General features: G+C 38.8%; 1 protein-coding gene across 1 annotated transcript in view; it reads left to right on the top strand.

Annotated features, from left to right (window-relative positions):
- The first annotated feature begins 3,017 nt into the window (after window positions 1-3,017).
- Crb1 (crumbs cell polarity complex component 1) overlaps window positions 3,018-18,880 on the top strand; it is a 140,608-nt gene continuing 124,745 nt past the window's right edge. The window contains exons 1-4 of the mRNA XM_005073446.2: window positions 3,018-3,045; window positions 8,550-8,588; window positions 9,714-10,289; window positions 17,687-17,882. Coding sequence (XP_005073503.1) covers window positions 3,018-3,045; window positions 8,550-8,588; window positions 9,714-10,289; window positions 17,687-17,882 — 839 coding nt within the window. The remainder of the gene's footprint in view (window positions 3,046-8,549; window positions 8,589-9,713; window positions 10,290-17,686; window positions 17,883-18,880) is intronic.

Raw genomic sequence — 18,880 nt, forward strand, 5'->3', positions numbered from 1 at the left:
CGTTTTTATGATGGTGACTCCGTTTTTCAGGATTTTTTATGCATGTGAATGGTGTTTCCTCCCCTCTAATTTGTATCCTCATTACCACTTTCTCTTCTATTGTCATGTGCTCTCTCTTTTTTTTTTTTTTAAAAAGTCTGTTCTGTTTACATAGTGCTGCCTGATATGTCTCGGTGCAGAACCATCTACTGGAGCATAGGTAACCTTTCTGGGACCATAAAATTTCCTCTCCCTTCCCCAAAGCCATCAGTTAGCTATAGCTTTTCAGCTAGACATCTTGACTCCGTGCTGGGATTTTGGCTGGCTTGATCAGGTTCTGGTCTTGCTTGTGCATCTACAGTTGCTGTGAGTTCGTGTGTGCGATGGTCCTGCCTAGCAAACACTGTTTTGTTGTAGATGATCACTGCTTCTTGTCTTTAAGTCTTCCCACTCCCATGATCCCTGAGCCTTGTGTGGTGGGGGTAGGCATGATGTAGATAACTGATTTAGAGCTGACCACTCCTCAGTGTCTTACTCTTTGCACAACAACCATTTGTGGGTCTCACTATTCATCTCCATCCACTACAAAAAGGAGTTTTTCTGATGAGGCTTGAGCAATGCATTTGTCTGTGGGTATAAAGATAATAGCTTGAGGCCTGTCTAATACTATAGTCATTTGACAGAATAATAGTATTAGACTCTCCTCTGAGGTATATAGCATAGGCCAGATAGAGCACTAGACAAGAGTTCTATATTGTGGGTGGTTTTGATACAATAAAAACACATTTTACTCCTGTGGCATCCATGTCACTACTTCAGCAGTGGCATATCTTGCCAGGCCAATTACTATTGTAGCTCACAGTGATAACAGATTAGTTTTATTGTTGAATATTCCTGACTCCTGTAGTGTAAATAGAACCCTCTGGCACTGTGAATGCTTGTCAGTAGAGATGAAACTTTCAGGTTGATACCAGCTTGATTTATCCATGTTCTATGCCTTAAATATGCACTGTCTTCAGCGATCAGGTCTTACTTACTATCAAGTCCAGGAGGGTAACCAAGAGGAACACAATAGATTGTAGTGTCAGTGGTCTACGGGTGCCCATTAGCAACGACCTAAAGCAAGGTAGTCTGTTCCTGGCACTGGGATTGTGATTTGAGAGCCTATGGTATCTGGGAACAGCATCTTCCCTACTATGGCATCACTCTGTTAGAATTCCTTCTATGTTGGGGAAGTCCTGTGCATTTGCCAATAAAGCACTGTCTGGCCAATAGGGAATCTAGATAAGTGGGACTAGGAGTCCAGGAGGACTCTGGGAAGGAGGAAACACAGGAAGTCGAGATGTAACCGCCATGGGGTAGGAAGCCCGGAACTATTCTCCGGTAAGAGAAATACTTAGATTAACAATTATGGGGTAAATACTTAAGTCAGAGCTAGCCAGTAAGAAACAAGCAAGGCCAACAGCTTCATAATTAATATAGCCTCCTGTGTGTTTATTTGGGACTGATTCGGCTCTAGAACCAGGCTGGCGGGAAGGCTTCTCTCAAGGAAAAAGCTTCTCTTAACACTTCTATATATGTATATTTTCTGAAGTTTCTGTTGATTGTCAATACTATTTTAGTGTTTAAAAGGACTTCTTAGACTTCGAAAGGCTGATTTCAGTATGTTGTACCAATTATGTCTAGTGTTTTCTTCAGTCTTAATTATATACAGTAAATTTACTTAGCATACAGATAATACTGTAACAGTAAATTCAAAAACTGCACATCTCTTTCTGGAGCCAAGCCAGTGTTGCTAAGCTTTTCTGACTATTGCTTTGCAAAAGAGGACAATTTGTAGCTGTGTCTGCAGATCACTTCTTAAATCAGAGTTTTATACACTGAGGAAAGTTTGTTCTTTTTTTTAGGATATTTTAGTTATTCAGTGAGAATCTACATTTTGGTTTACTAGAAGCAATGGCTATAATAAAGTGCAAGTCTATTCTACCAAGTAAAATTCCATTATTAAAGTATACACTGGTTATAATAATTTCGGGGCCTAAGACTGATTGATTATAAATGGCAAAGAAATATGTTGAAACCCCACAAAAATGTTCAGTGACTGACAATTACTAAAAGGCAATCATGACAATTCACAAGTCATTTTCTGAGGCTGATAGAAGAAGGAAGACACTTCCTGTGTGGTGTGCAAGATTGCAGCCAGAGGCAAGAAGCATGTGATGCGCTACCCAAGCTGTAATGGCAGAGACCCAATCCAACCCTACTCTAAGGTGTGCAGGCTATACAGTGGTGAGTTTAGATGCATTTGTTGCATAGGGGATCTTTATATCTTTTAATTGAAAGGGACTAAATTCCATCTATGGTGGTGGTAACAGTCAGAAAGTATATACAAAACATCTAGCAAAATGCTTATCTTACTCAAGATATTCAAACTACATTCATAGGAAAGTTTTGCAAAAAGACATGGACACTGTTAAAGAAGTGATAATAAAACACAGACGTGGAGGTTCATGTGATATCAGTGAACTGTGGCCATGGTCTCCTCAGCTGGAGCAAGGAAGTTGCACATCAGGGTTTGCCTGAGAGTTAACTGTAGTCAAGTATGGAGGTGTGAGACTCTACCTAGATAAAGTATGCCATTTGCTTTTCATTGGGTATTGATGGCAACAAACCTGTAATTCGTAGAACTCTAAAGACACAGTATGTTCTTTTCAATATTGTAAAGTCACCTTTCTTGAATTTATTCACTGAAGAGAGTTTAATCAAGCACCAACTATGTAAATTGAACTTCCCTGGTTAACAGAGGGCTCCTAAGGAGTTTGGGTTTGGAATCAACCATGGAAAGCAAATAGTATTGGTTAAAAGCTATCTAAAGCCTGACTTTTTTCAAGGAACTTTATGTATATCATTAATTCTGTTCCTGATGATAAGAACAGCAAAAATACCAATAACTGACAATGCTTATTCGTGCCAAGCACTGTTAGGTATTTGATAATTGTTTTAGTCATTACAATGATTCTATGGGATAGTACCATTTTATGCAAATGAAACTTAAGGCTCATTTGTGTTTTCATGACCAAACCCAAAGAGATCAGTAAGTAGCAGAGCCTAAATGGAAACTTAGGATACAAAACCAGTGTGCTCACCTGCCATGCACATAACTGTGAGTTATCCCTATTAAAAGTATGGAAACTGGGTCTTAGTGATGATCCTTTTCCTAGAGTCACAGAGATGAAAGTTAGTTGAACCAAAATTTGAATCTAGCTAGCTATCCATGTGTTTGTCCTCTTCCTGTTGTATTATAATGGCCTTGATTTGGTATCTGGGACCACATGCACAGAAATAACTGCATGTATGACAGTGAATGCCTAGCTTTGTCTATGCAGCAGACACACGGGAGAAGGGATTGTCTTAGTTTAACTGTTCCATGTGGATTATGTCATACAGTGGATCAAAGTGACTGATTTAACTGGTGATTTGTTCTGCTTGATTTTACCAAAAGAGGTCAAAGTAAGAATTTCATACAAGACTTAAATGAGAATTCAGCTATTTTTGCTCCCTCATTCATTATTCAATAGTTTTCTGTTCACTACCTACCATGTGCAAGCCATTTTGACTATGTCTTGAATAAAAATATGTTTCTCTCCTGTACCAAACGCTAGCCAGCCTAGGCTTAGAATAGAATTTCATGCTCTGCAGAAAGCCAGACTAAGGGGAATTCAGAAAATGCCCTCATTTTCATAAATAAAAATGCTTAGACCTGTTGATTTGGTCTTGATTCTGCCAACACACATCTCTTAGTTTATTTTAACAGCATCTCATTAGTAAATATTTAATCTTCTCTATAAAACACCAGGAACCATTGATTGAGTGCTATTGGTATAATCATATTTTGGAACCATAAATCCTGTATTTATTTTCACATTTGGCGTGGTTAAATGTGAAATAAAATTAAAACAGAAAGCACTGCCTTGTCATATTTTCAAAAGTTACTCCACACCAAAGCTAGCACATCCCTTATAAATGAGTTCTCTAAGTCCTTGGCCATTTCCCACTAGTCTGAGAAAAACAAAAATAAATATATAAATCCAGGTAAAACTTATGCCTCTGAGCAATGTGAACCCAAATAATTGGGCATATAATACTGAAACAGTAGTGGGGAGTTTACTTTGGCTAAATATACCCACATTAAAATTGTTATTTTTTGTTTGTATTTTTACACATCTTTATTATATATTTAAATTAGAAACAAGATTGCTTCCCATGTCAGTCCCTGCTCCCTCTCCCTCCCCTCCATGTCCACTCCCTCTCCCCAGCCCCCCCCCAGCACTTCACCCAATTCCCACTCCATTCCCCAGGGAGGGTAAGGCCCTCCATGGGGGATCTCTAGAGTCTGTCATTTCTTTCCTAGGGGGACCCAGGCCCTCTCCAAAATGTCCAGACTGAAGAAGCATCCCTCATTGTGGGATGGGTCCCCAAAGTCCATTTGTGTGCCAGGGATAAATACTGATCTACTACCCAAAAACCACATAGATTTCCTGAGTCTCCTCACTGACACCCAAATTCAGGGGGTCTGGATCAGTCTCATGCTGGCATCTCCATTTAATTCAGTCCCCTACTTTTTGATTGGATCCTTTGGTGCTTTGGAGACTTGCTTCTTGAGCTCTTTGTAGATTTTGAAGATCAGCCTTCTATCAGATGTGGGATTAGTGAATATTTTTTCCTATTCTGTGGGCTGCCTTTTTGTCTTGTTGACTGTGTCTTTTGCCTTGCAGAGGCTTCTCAGCTTCAGCAGGTCCCATGATAGCCAAAACCACCCTGTTCAACAAGGCAATGTCCAGAGCCATCACCATCCATGACTTCAAGCTCTGTTATAGAGCTATAGTCCTGAAAACAGCTTGGTATTGGCACAAAAATAGACAGGTAGACCAATGGAATCTAATAGAAAACCCTGATATTATCCTATACACATATGAACACTTGGTTTTTGACAAAGAAGCCAAAATTATACAATGGAAAAAAGAAGGCATCTTCAACAAATGGTGCTGGCATAACTGGATGCTGATATGTAGAAGACTGCAGATAGATGCATGTCTATCACCATGCACAAAATTTCAGTCCAAATGAATTAAAGACATCAACATAAATCCAGTCACACTAAACCTGTTAGACGAGAAAGTGGGAGGTACCCTTGAATGAATTGGTACAGAAGACGGCTTCCTGAGCATAACACCAGTAGCATAGACACTGAGATCGACAATTAATAAAATTGCTATTTTGACCCAAATACTATATGTAATAGTTCCATACATTCCCCCTTCCCATCTTTCTGATGACAGAGAGTGAATTTGATGCTTAAGTTCAGTACCAATAAAAATGAATGGCAGACATTATTAGAGAGTCTGAAATCCTAAGACTGAGAAAGTGATAGTAACAGAATACTTAAATGAAAATGTTTATAATGCATATTAATCATTATGTCTTTACATATGAATTGCATGTAGTGATTATAGTTGGTGTCATATACATGTGCATGCTTTGTATAAAGACACATCATTAAAGAATCATAGCTTGCAAAATTCAGACTCAGGTAATAAGTGTAAGAGTGTGTATTGGGATAAATAGGTGCTGAGACCAACACAACACATCTTGTTCTCTGTATGGTTAGTTAGGTCATCATAACAACTTCATTTATAGCATTTATCTAGTGCTTAGTATGTTTGTCAAGGATTAAAATCTAATGACGTGATCTCCATGAAGACCTCTACGAGACAAATTGTCCTACTCAAGTTTCTCAGACGAAGAGACAGAAGCTGTGCAGGCAGCGACAGGCTGGGTGCTGCCCCACTGTCCCCCTGGCTTCATCCGCTCTTTATTGGTTAATAGAAACCCTAATGAAGAGGTGATGTTAAGCAATAACTTGATGATTTTCAGATAATTGAATGTTCAAAACGCATTCAGCTATCTGCTTCTTTGGTAAGTAGACAGAAGACCAGGATAGACCAAAGAATAAACGATGCCGACAGCAACCTCTGAAAAAATAAACTGTTCCCCCCTGGAAAGATTCGTTCCTGTTCCACCAGGTGAATAAATATGGTCCACCTCACAATTAACTAAATTGTCATAGTGCCTGTTTTCCATATAAATTTAAATACAGAATAATATAGTGACACACATGCAGAAAAGTATGAGTCTTTAATATCTTTAAAACTGGTGAAATTAATTCCTACTTTTCAACAAATGTAATTATTTCATTTTAAAATGGAAGTGGGAAATGCAAAAAACAGTTACGTGTAAAAACTATGAGAAATGCTTCCCGCCCTTCTGCCGTTGTTGTCAGCCCTCGGGGCTCCTGAAGGGCATCTCCAAGGAAGAGGGGAATGTCCTGTTGGACCGGCAGCAGGGCCCTGTCGGTGCCTCGATTGGACCAGGCCTGCTGCTGATGTGTCCCCCCGCATCACTCAGGACATTTTCCTTGAAGGAATTCTGCTGCTCTTAGGGGGACAGGAAAAGAAAGGAAGGAAGAAAGGGGAGTTTAAATCTCCCCGATGAGGAATTTAAGAGCGTCAGTAGATGGCGAACTTCACTGCAAGGAAAGGATGCTGTAGCCTCTGTCTTGTTCTGAACATTAACCACGCAGTGAAGTTTCCTACTCTCAGTTAGAAAGCTATTATGAAAGTCAAATTCCCTACACCCATTTTCCAAGGAACTAAATCCCAGTGATGAATTTAAATCTTATTAATAAGTCTGACTCTAAAGCATAATAATTATTAAAACTCTTTTCATTTTCACTGAGAGAATGTAGTGTGCCGGGCAAATGTGGGTGACTTTTTTCACCAAGATTCGTGGAAAAGTTGGAATGGCCATGATCCTTAGGTCATAAACACTCATCATAAGTTTGTGCTTTAGTTGTGTTTCCTTAGCTGCTTATTTAACAATTTAATCAATTTGTCCATCTCAAGAAAGTGTTAGGTTAGCCAATCATGGTGACACATGTTTATTATCCCCAAGAGTTCAAGTCTGAGGGTTGCCTAGGTGAGATCATGCCAAATAAAATGTAGTAAATTGAAAATATTTTCTAAATTAGAAGAACAGAATTTTCTTTCTGACAGATAATGTTCTCATTAGTCAGTACATGTATGCTGAACTGCATCTGTACTGTTAGCATCTAAGGACACATCCACAAACCTACATGGTAGACAGTGTCAGTGGTACCAGGCACAAGGAGAGCAAAATGTGTGGCTGGTAGCCTCACTAAAGGGTATTACAGTGTACAGAGAAATAGAAAATGGGAGACAGGGTGTGGACTGTATTTAAATCCACCTACTTTGCTTTGTAAATATTTTATCAAATGTATTTCAGTAATCCCTTCAGAATCCCCAGGGCTATGATGAAGCATGTATCTGCTTCTCATGCCAGAATTGCACACTCCAGGGCAAAGTCCTTGAGCCACATCTAACAATTTCTTTTTGTCTTCATTTATATTTCCTGGCTGTTTCTTTCATCTTTACATACACAAAGTACTGGCATCCTAGCTGGGCATGGTTGTGTACACCTTTAAGCCCTGCACACCAGAGGTAGAGGCAGGTGGTTCTCTGTGAGACCAGCCTGGTCTACATAATGAGTTCCTGAATGGCCAGGGCTCTGTAGAGAGATCCTGCCTCAAAACAAAGGAAAAAAAAGCAACATAAAACTAAACAAAAAAAGATTGCGTCCTTCTGTGGCAAAAGTTGATTTAATTCTTCATCAGGTCATTCTCTCTCTCTTCTTTCTCTTCTCTTCTCTCTCTCTCTCTCTCTCTCTCTTCTTTCTCTTCTCTCTCTCTCTCTCTCTCTCTCTCTCTCTCTCTCTCTCACACACACACCCCACTATAACCTATTGCTCCCAAAATCAGTTACAGCTTTATATTATTTTATAGCAAAGTGTTATTCTCATAAGTTGCAATTTTATTTTCTCTTCAGTCTGTGTATTGATTTCCCTTACTGACCTACACTGATTTCATTTTCTTTCTTGTACAGCTTTTAGCATTCTCCCAAAATTGATAGCAGAAAAAGTTACTTTGAGTTTTACACTTGGTCTGTTTATTTGCATTTTTCTTCTCTGACACATCCCTCATGAGGCTCCACTTTCCGCTCTGCTTAATGTTGATACTGATGGCACATCTGGGGTGTTGGGATTTCTTTTTTAGTAAAAATCTGCTTGTTTTTGTCCTGTTATATTTCTGACAAGATTTCCTAGAATGAATGTCTTCTTTCTTGCTTTCATCATCATTTTCATTCATGGCCCCCCAGAATCTTCCTGAAAATCAAGTGAAAGAGTAAATTTGGAATCTTAAATGTTTTCCTCTCTTTCTATTAAATTTGTATTGTGATTAGCCATATAGTTCTTATTTATAAATGACTTCCTCTACTGTGTGCATGTGTGTGTGTGCATGCCCACTCACACATGTATGCACACACAAACATGACAATGTCTCATCACATACCTCAGTCTGATTTCAAACTGAGATCTGCATCCCTTTACCAAGTGTTATAGGGAACATCAAACAGAGCCTTTTCGGGAGTTCTAAGATGCTCTATATATATCCTCCAGCATGCAATGTTTCAGATGTTAAACTAGAAATGTATCCTATCAACTTAAATAGAGTCATAGAATTATTGCTCTTCTTGAGGCCATTATTTCAATTGTCGTTTCAAAAAGGATTCATAGAACAGTGAAGGTTTCTGGAAGATGAAGTCTGCATCCTGGGCTTCAGTATATTTGCAGTGGGACATTATCTGTTTCAGTCTGTGAAGTGTATGTAGCTATTGTGTGTTGTAAGATTGAGAAATGCTATGTGTGAAGACCTGGAGTATTTAGCACAATGTACCCCATTAGACAGCCAGAATTTTTATTATTTTTAATTTTTCTATGCTTGGTTTTTGAACCATACAATGGTGATGCTGATTAAACAGCTAGCCAAAAATCAAGAAATGGGATTCATCTAAATATATGTTTCAGTTAAGGTGCGGATTTGCAAATGACTTTGTATGTGATATAGTATTTCCCACAGCCTTTCATGACAGAAGGTAGGCCTCACAATTCTGAGTAGTTGGAGGGAGTAACAGCATTTAACTCTCATTATTCAACTGCACTTAGACCCAAGGAAAGGAAGATGCAGAAGAAATGCGGTGAAGTCATTTTTGCTTCCTGTTCATGTGTGCCTGCCTGCGTGTGTGCATGTATATGCATGTGTGTGTTTGCATTGTGCACTTATGTATGTGCATATGAGCAAGTGTGGATGTGTGCACACATGTAAATGCCAAAGACAACCTCAGATGTTATTCCTTAGGTGTTATCCACCCTTTTTTGGGACAAGGTCTCTCATTGGCCTGCTACTCATTGATTAGGCTAGGTTGAGAGTTCAGTGAGTCCCAAGGATCCACCTCCCAATTGCTGGAATTGTAAGTTCTTGCCCTCAAACCTTGAGTTTTAGATATGGGTTCTGGGAAATTGAACTTGGATCTTCATGCTTGCAAGGCAAGAATTTTGCTGATTGGGGCATCTCCCGATCCTGTGTCTTAGTTTCTTATTAACAAGTATAAAAAACTTCTGGATAAATGAAGAATTAAAATTCAACATTAGAACATATCCAACGATGGGTTTCAATAATGAGTATGTTTGAAAAGAGTGTTCTTTAATTTTTCCCTCAACCATTTGTAAACTTAATCTTGATATTTTGTATTTCCTTTTAGATTCATTTTGCAATAAAAACAATACCAGGTGCCTCTCAAATTCTTGTCAAAACAATTCTGTGTGCAAGGGTTTCCCACAAGACAATTGTTGTTCAAACACAAGCAAAAATTTGGACAAAGACTGTGAAGATGTGAAAGACCCTTGCTTGTCCAGTCCCTGCCAAGGAAATGGCACTTGTGTGCCTACTCCAGGAGAAAGGAGCTTCTTGTGCCAATGTCCTCTGGGGTACAGTGGGCTAACCTGTGAAACTGCCATCCATTCCTGTGGAGGGAACTCCTGTCAACATGGAGGCACTTGCCATAAAGACCCAGAGCACCCTGTCTGTATCTGCCCTGCTGGATATGCTGGAAGGTTCTGTGAGACAGATCACAATGAATGTGCGTCCAGCCCTTGCCACAATGGGGCTGTGTGCCAGGATGGAATCAATGGCTACTCCTGCTTCTGTGTGCCTGGATACCAAGGCAGGCATTGTGACTTGGAAGTGGATGAATGTGTTTCTGATCCCTGCATGAATGAGGCTGTGTGCCTCAATGAGATAGGCAGATACACTTGTGTCTGCCCTCAAGAGTATTCTGGTAAGTGCCATTATATCTGCACCCTGAATACATGATTGGCTTACTCTTTCTTATATATATATAATCACTTATGAAACTGGCCAAGTTCTAGAAGATACTAATAGCTATATAGAAAGCTTGCTAAATACTGAAAACCTAGTGAAGTCACGGAGTTTGTGAGCAGATGTGTAGCATCACTATTGCAGTTTCAGTAGGAACTCTACATAACCATTTGCTCAGATTCAGACTTTACAAATGTTTAGAAGTATTCCTTTGTATATAGATACAATATTTAAGTAAAGCCTATCTATAGTAGATGGATACTTAGGTTGCTATGGTATCTTGGCTGTCGTGAATAGTGCTTCAGTGAATGAGTGAAGGCAAGCATCTCTTTAAAATACATTTTTAAAGCTATATATTCGGTAGCGGGGTCACTAGATCACATGGTAAACAAATTTTCAGGTTTTTTGAGGATTGTCCATATTGTTTTCCAAAATTCATAACATGCCAACAAAATGGAGTTCTCTTTCCCAAAAACTTTACCAGCACTTACTGTTGTTCATCGTTTTTAAACACTGCCAATAATACAGTTGTAAGATAGTATCGCAGTTTGTATTCCTCTGCTGATCAGAAATGTTGAAAATAGTTTCATGTGTCTTCTTGGTCGCATGCATTCTGCATTTGCAGCATTTTGGATGAGCCTAGAAGACATTACATTAAATGAAGTAAGCCAGGCACGAAGAGCCAACCTCATATGTAGAATCCAAAATAGCTGACACAAAGAATAGGGTATTGAATGGTGGCTGCCATAGACTGGTAGAAGGTGGAGCATGCCTAAGGAAAGAGATGTTGGTAAATGAGTTCAAGGTGACAGCAGGTAAGGAAAATAAGTTTTAGGGTTCTAGTGCATAAGAATTATACTTGATAGTGTGTATTTTAGCCAACTGTAAGAAGAATTTTAAGTGTTTTCATCACAGAAAGAAAAAGAGTGAACACTTGTGCTGATTAGCTTGATTTAGTCAGTCTACAATGTATATACATATTTAAACATTATGTTACATCCATAAAAATTTACAAGTATTTCTATTGAAAATAAGGTGACAAATACCCTTGGATCTAGTCCATGGGCTTCATGGAGCCACTTTCAGGACAGACAGTTCTGATTTTCTGTCCCTTCTATTTCTTTATCCCTGCCTCAGGCCTACCCTCGATGGCCCAAAGCCCAATACTTCATGCAGCCTATTAGGAAAGCAGGGTACAAATTGGTAGGTTCCAGTGCTTATGTGTGCTCTAGCAGATAAAGGACAGCAAGCCAGTTCTTTCTCCATCTCTTAGACAGACAGGATAATGGAACATCACATTGATTGCTTACAAACTCACTGATTCTTTTCTGCCTTTAAAAAAAGGAACACAATGTTTTAACAATTTCATATATGTCTATAACTAACCTCTCCCACCACCCATTTTTATCTCTAACCTATCCCTATCATTTCTCCTTTCTCCATCCCAGGTCCCTGCCTGGATACATGACTTTCTGTTTTGTTTGGGCTTGTGACCAATTTAGTGTAAACAGGGCCATCTCAGGGCACACTGGAATGCAATTACTCATTGGCTCCTGGTGGGGTCGCTAGTGGGTACACAAATGACATTCTTGCAGATTCTATTGGGAACAAACAGTTCAGCAGTGAGGCATAAGGCCACCTGAGTCCCTGCCTGGCTGCTGACCCAGTACATGCTTTCCCAACCACTGTGAGTCTGCAATTCTAATGGCTATGGCTGTGTGTTACTCAGAAGGTGGCATTTTGCAACCTTTCTCCTTATCTTCCAGAAATTATTTGCTTTCTGACCTGTCTTCTAAATGTTCCCTGAACATTAGAAGTGATGGGATAAATGACCTATTTAGGACTGAACACTAATTTGAAATCTTTTCTGTAGCCTAAACTTAGACATAAAGAATGTCAAGGGTGTTTTCAAAATATGAAAATGATTGCAGTTTTACCAACAATGCACTTCTCTCTTCAATTAGTTCTTTTGTACTGTTTGTTACCTGATGTCTCTTCTGGGCTCAAAAACAGCCAATATTCTTTCCCTGGCAAAATGCCTAAATATAGCAAGTCCACTGGTAAAATGATTTTGTTCCCATAAGGCTATATTTTTCACTTGTTTTCTAAGCAACCAGGCAAAATTTTATAACAGCCTCTTATGAGCCACATTTAAAATGTAATTATACAATAGAACATATATCAAATACACATAAGGCCATAAGAATCAAGACTATGCATAGTCAGCTAGATTTTCTCAGCTCCATGGACACAGTCAAAGGTTCATTGGTTCATCCACCACTTACAGAAGTATTGTAGACTGTGTTCTGGTAGCCTGTCTTGGCTCTCATCCCTGAACACCAATTACCCAGAGATGTGGAACAGAAATGTTCAGACCCTACCTTCAGAGGGTCAAATTTAATTGATAATTCTAAGAATATCTAGGGATGGGAGCCAGAAATTATAGGAACTTAAAATCATACGAACTTAATTTAGAGACTTTTGTTGTTGGTTTACTTCATAGCTAGCCCATCAATACGGATGTTTGTAGCAGTTTAGACCAGTTTCTAAAAATCCCAGAGAAGACAGGTAGGATCAAGGGGAAAGCCAAAGTTGATGAGGGAAAAAGAAGAGTGTGAACAATGGCATGGATGCTATTGAGTTCCCTGACTCTACCTCGATTTGCTAATGAATCTTGGAAACCGTTACAGTGACCCAGCTGCTGTGTACCACATGTGGATTTAGAGTGATCATAAAGAACTGGGTTTACAGGGTGGAAAAAGCCTGTGTGCTTGTGAGCAGCAAAGCGAAGATAGGAAATAAATTTTAAAAGACAGAGAGGTAGGACGGGGAAAAGAGTCACAGCATGTGGAGAGGGTTCACACTGTGTGAATCCTCGGTGCCCTCTACTGCACTTCATGAGCTGTGATTCATTGGCTGCAAAAAACGAGCTGAGCCAGAGCCAAACTGAAGCTTTAGGTGAGAGTGTGTTTGCATAAGCGACATCTACAGTTGAAGCTCAAAGAAAGTACTTAAAGCTTTCTTTAGCGAAAAGGACTTTGGTTTGGAGCATGTGTCTGGTTTTAGTTCAAGTTTATGTAACGAATGCTTATATAATTGAGGTCTTCCTTAAAACTGACCAGATTAATAGTGTATACCTTTTCCATTAAGATGCTCACTATATTAGAAAGCCACATTGTAGCAGGGCAGGGAAAGGCCAATTAGATAATAAAACATTTGAATAATAAGAATTGAGTAAAAATTGTACTGAAATTTCCAGTGAAGAGCTAAGGCTCAGCTGGTAAAGTGCCTGCGAGAGCAAGCATGAAGACGTGAGTCTGGATTCATGGCACCCAGGTAAATGTCTGTGCAATTCGTAGTTTTTATCTATAATCCCAAGTACTATATTTTTAAAACTGGACTTAGTTCATAGTTTAGACTCTCACCTAGAAGAGTTATTGTGGGCATAAAAGGAAAAGGCAGTCATGACAGTAACTAGGAACAAGGCTCACTTACTATTTTTCAAAGACAGAATATTCCCCACCTATTTTATCTAGGGAACATTTGATGCCTCTAATAAAAACATGTATTGAAATTTTCCAACTTAATGAACTTATAATGCGTACCAATGGCTCTCAAACTTTAGCATGAATCTAACTCACCTGAAGAACTTGGCATGGAAATACAGATTCTGATTCCATAGATCTGAGATGAGACTCAAGACGTACTAGTCACAAATTCCCACATGTTGCTGGTAAAGTGTCAATTTGACGGGATCTGAGATCACCTAGAGACAAGCTTCCAGACATGCCATTCGTGGATTGTTTTGATCAGATTATCCTCTGATCATGTTATGAGGGAATATATTGTCTAATGGAATTGAGATGGGAGATACACTATAAAACTGAGTGACACTATTTTCTGGATTTGAGTCCTGGATGCCATAAAAGAAGACAAGGCTAACTGAACTCAATATGTTAGCACTCTTTGCTTCTGGACTGCATATATAATGTGCCAATCACCTCAAGCTTCTTCCACCATGAGAGGCTGGACCCTTGAACATAAGTTGCTTTTTTTAGTTTCGTCACAGAAACAAGAAAAGTAACTAAGCAATCACACAAAAGCAATTGGTTACTCCCATGACATCCATACCACTGCTGTACCCATGGACATGTCTTATCAGGCCCCTCATTATTGTAGCTTGTAGAGATCTCAGTTGGGTATTGCTGTTGCTGACTCTTCTCTTACAGCAAGCATAGCACATTCAATTGCTATGAAAGCTATGCATTAGAAATGAAGCTTGCAGGTCATTTCCATCTCGATTTCTCCATAGTGTACAACTCGAATATGTGGTGTCTTCAGCAACAGTATCTTACCATCATTGCTGCTTACTAATTTCCTGACCTCCATGGATAGTCCATATTAGATATGCTAATCTGAGTATCCAAACATAATACCAATAAATGAAGGGAAACATTCAAAGTTTATTGTTCTGGGTCTCTGTTACCTAACTCATAATGATCATTTCCAGTTCTATCTATTTACATGTGAATTTCATGATTCCCTCTTTCTTAATAGCTAGATGATATCCTACTATGTAAACATGCTACATTCTTCATTATCCATTCATCAGTTGGTGGGAATCTAAGCTGTTTTCATTTCCTGGTTATTATGAGCATAATAGCCATTAACATTGATGAGAGGATATTTCTATACTATAATGGGGAGTTCCTTGAGTATATGCCCAAGAGTGATACAGTTGAATCATAAAGTAGATCTATCTCTGTCTTTCTGGAGATTCCACATACTGATTTCTAAGGAAGCCGTACCATTTTGTACACCCACCATCAGTGAATAACTACTACCCTTTCCTGATACTCACTCTAGCATTTGTTATCATTTTGTAATCAGCCATTCTGACTGTGTTTAGATGAAATCTCAAGTTAGTTTTAATTTGAATTTCCATGATGGATAAAGATGTTAAATATTTTTTAAAATTTTTCTTAGGAGGCCTGCACCGTTTATGGGATCTCTGACAGTGGAACTAGTATTTATCCCTAACGCACAAATGAACTTGGGAGCCCATTCCCCCATAGAGGGCTACTCTCTCAGCCTAGATACATGGGGGAGGGCCTAGGTCCTCCCCCAAATGATATGACAGACTTTGATGATCCTTCATGGATGGCATCAACCTTCCTGGGGAGTGGATGGGGGATGGAAGAATGGGAGGGAGAAGAAACTGGTATTGATATTCAAAATAAGATTGTTTATAAATAAAAAAGATTTCTTAGCCATTTTATTTCATCTTTTGAGAACTCTCTGATGTCAACTTCCACTCTCTTGTTCAGCATAGAGTTTGAAGTCTTAGCTAAGACAATAAAACAAGTGAATGAGACAAAGGACCTGTAGCTAAGAAAGGACTTTTACTTGCATTTTTGGTTAAAACTTTGTTGTTGCATGTGTGTGTGAGGGTAGACCAAACTGTTCATAGCAGTAACAGAACTAAGAGCTACCTGCACTCTATGCACAGACTTTCAAGTCACAGACATGCATTAATAACTGTACAATGAATCTACACAAGGAACCCATAAGTATCAAGCATACTTCTTACTCTAAATAAACATAGAATACATTGGGATAACACACATTATGTGGAATCTGAAATTTAGGATTGGATGGTAAACCTAGAGCACAACAATTTCCAGAGCATGGGCTATACAGATAATGAGCAAGATGTTCAGGGTGGGTTGTCATGGCCACCTTTCATGTGTCCTGTGGCTCTCTGCCTGCTGCAGTGAGTGATGAGGACAGCAGCTTGTGTGAGACCTGCTCCACCCTGATAGCATATGATGTTTATTATCTAGTGACACAGAATGATGACAAAGATATCCAACTGTCAGAGCATACATAATAAGGGACAAATATCTCAAATGTGCATCAGAAGTTTAGGACAGTCTTTGAAAAAACATGATTTGTTTTTAAATGTTTGTGAAAGCCATAAATTGACTGTTCCTGTGGGACAATAGACCCAGCTTTACTAGAGCACCTAGAAATTCTGCCCTGGTTCATGGAAAGAAGTGGATTACCTCACAGTTGCAACAAATAGTCATTGAAAATTAATTGATCATATGCTTTGTTCAATAAGATATACCAATGCCACAGAAAATAACAAATGCTTACATCTAAGAGTTCACCATTCTGTAGGTGAACTGTAAGTATAATATCAAATGCATTAATATTACATGGCATTTTGAGGAGATGGTGAGGGGGCTTAAGTAAGCAATTATGTGTAGCTTCCAGAATTATGTTCCACTCAAACCAATTCTTTGGAAGTGGGGAGTGATGAATGAGGCATTGCTAGTAAGGGGCACATCCATGTCGGGACAGATCACCTCATTGCAAGCACACACAGTGGGAACTCCCATCTGTCAGAAGCTGTGACAGAATTGTAAAGAAACTCTATTCTGGAGATGTTGGGAGAACCTATTTAAAAACTTCTTGCAAATATTGACATAATAAGATGTATATTTTTAGGGATCACATAAGAAATGATGAAGAGATAAGATGGTTAGGGATACCAGATGATGAATGCTGAGGGTCACAAAAGGAATAGTAAATGAGGGTGGTTCTAACGCTATTAGACAACTTTCTATTTTTACTGATAGAGTGCTTTCTTCTCAAAAAAAATAAAACAAAAAAACAAGCCAAATTTTAAATACTGGTAACTTTTTAATTTGCGCATTTGCAGAATCCAGTGACAGTCATAAATAGTATACCTGCTACTGCATTTTTGATCAAGAAAATAAAATAAAATCAAGCTTAGTACTACCTCTGAGGCACTTTGGAGTGTCTCAGTGTTTTAGTGCATGATTTGCTATCCTGGATTAGAGTCACACTCACCAAGGACAGGCAAGCACAGACAGTCCTTTTCTCTGCTCTTAAAGTCTCCATACAAATCAACCAGAATACACAGCCAGTGATTTTCTCTGCTAAGACATCAGCCCAGCCTGCCTGAGCCTTTACACAGCCTAACCAAACTAAGTGTTTCAAAATAATGAAAAAAACTAACAGCACATTTTAGTATTCCAACAAAAGTAGAGTTAACAATAACTTTTTTCTAAAAATAACTTATTTGTTTCCACAGACAAAAAAAGACACAAGCTGTTGTAGGCAGCAGTCTTTGCAGAGACAGCTGCTCTGCTCTCTGCAACTTCCCACAAGCACACAGAGTTAATAGCAATTAGAGGAGAGGAGGAAAATTATTTTGGGTAACATAACATTTGATGAGTGCTTTAGTAAATAAAGTATTGCCAAGCAGCTAAAATATTTTCACTTTGCTAAAACTTTTCTGGCTTCCTGCGCTGGCTTCTCTCAAAGGTGTGAACTGTGAGTTGGAAATTGATGAATGTGAATCCCAGCCCTGTCTACATGGTGCTACGTGTCAGGATGCTCTTGGGGCTTACTTCTGTGACTGTGCACCTGGATTCCTTGGAGATCACTGTGAATTCGACTTTGATGAATGTGCCAGTCACCCATGTCTCCATGGAGGTCTGTGCATGGATGGAGGAAACAGGTAAGTCTTCTATAGATGAGTGATGGCTTACAGAGACCAAGCACAAGAGCAACTGTGGTGAATTTCAAGTTCTCATAGCCTCCATTTGCATCGCAAGTGACATCAAGTAATGAAAAGTTACAACATTCAATTTTACCAAAAGAAAAAAAGAAACATTGGGGGGACATCTTTCCTGAGTGAAAGTTTTCCAAGGCACTCTTGCAATGATTGAGAACCACATTTATCATAGAAAAGTGCCAACATCTAAACTCCATGTCATGAACCTGTTATAGATAAGAAAGATGCAAAAGAATATGATGTCAACTCTTAAAATTGTGAACATAAGGTTTATATTTATGAAAATCAAATGGAAAAAATGAATCCTTTAGAAGATGTCTGTAAATATGGCTGCAAGAGCAATGATATTAAACTGATATATCTTGGCTTTCCAAGGGTTTTGGGAATTGGGTGAATTTATTTGAGAAAGCATAATTATTAGAAAGTATAACTCAATTCTCCTCCAAATATGAGTCTCTCATTGGTTTTGGAGGAAAAGGGCAACACTACATTATACCTTCATGTGATAAATATAATTAATTTGTATAGCAATAGCTGAGTTCACATCAAATAATATATCCCTGTAAGAAACATTCTCAGACTCGCTTAAACTATGAATACTGAATTGTCAAGTGCAGAACAATGTTTAATAGCATTGAACTTAGAATTCCCTCATTTGATAGCAGCCCTGTGGGAAGCACAGTGAGCATTACTATTCCCAAACTATAATATATATGGCTCCTTAATTGTAATAAGGAATCTGAAGTATAGAGATGTTAGATGCTCCCTTGAGTTCACATCATTAACTTCTTGTAAGAGTAGAAATAAAATCATTTTCCTCTTTTTAATAAATCAGACACAGGGCTGAGGATTTAACTCAGTGGTAGAGTACAAGCGTAGTGTGTGCAAGGCCACGGGTTCAATCCCAATAGCACACACAAAAAAAGCCATAACTTACTTCA

The sequence above is a fragment of the Mesocricetus auratus genome, unplaced genomic scaffold, assembly GCF_017639785.1.
Source record: "Mesocricetus auratus isolate SY011 unplaced genomic scaffold, BCM_Maur_2.0 Super-Scaffold_100676, whole genome shotgun sequence".
Lineage (NCBI taxonomy): Eukaryota > Metazoa > Chordata > Mammalia > Rodentia > Cricetidae > Mesocricetus > Mesocricetus auratus.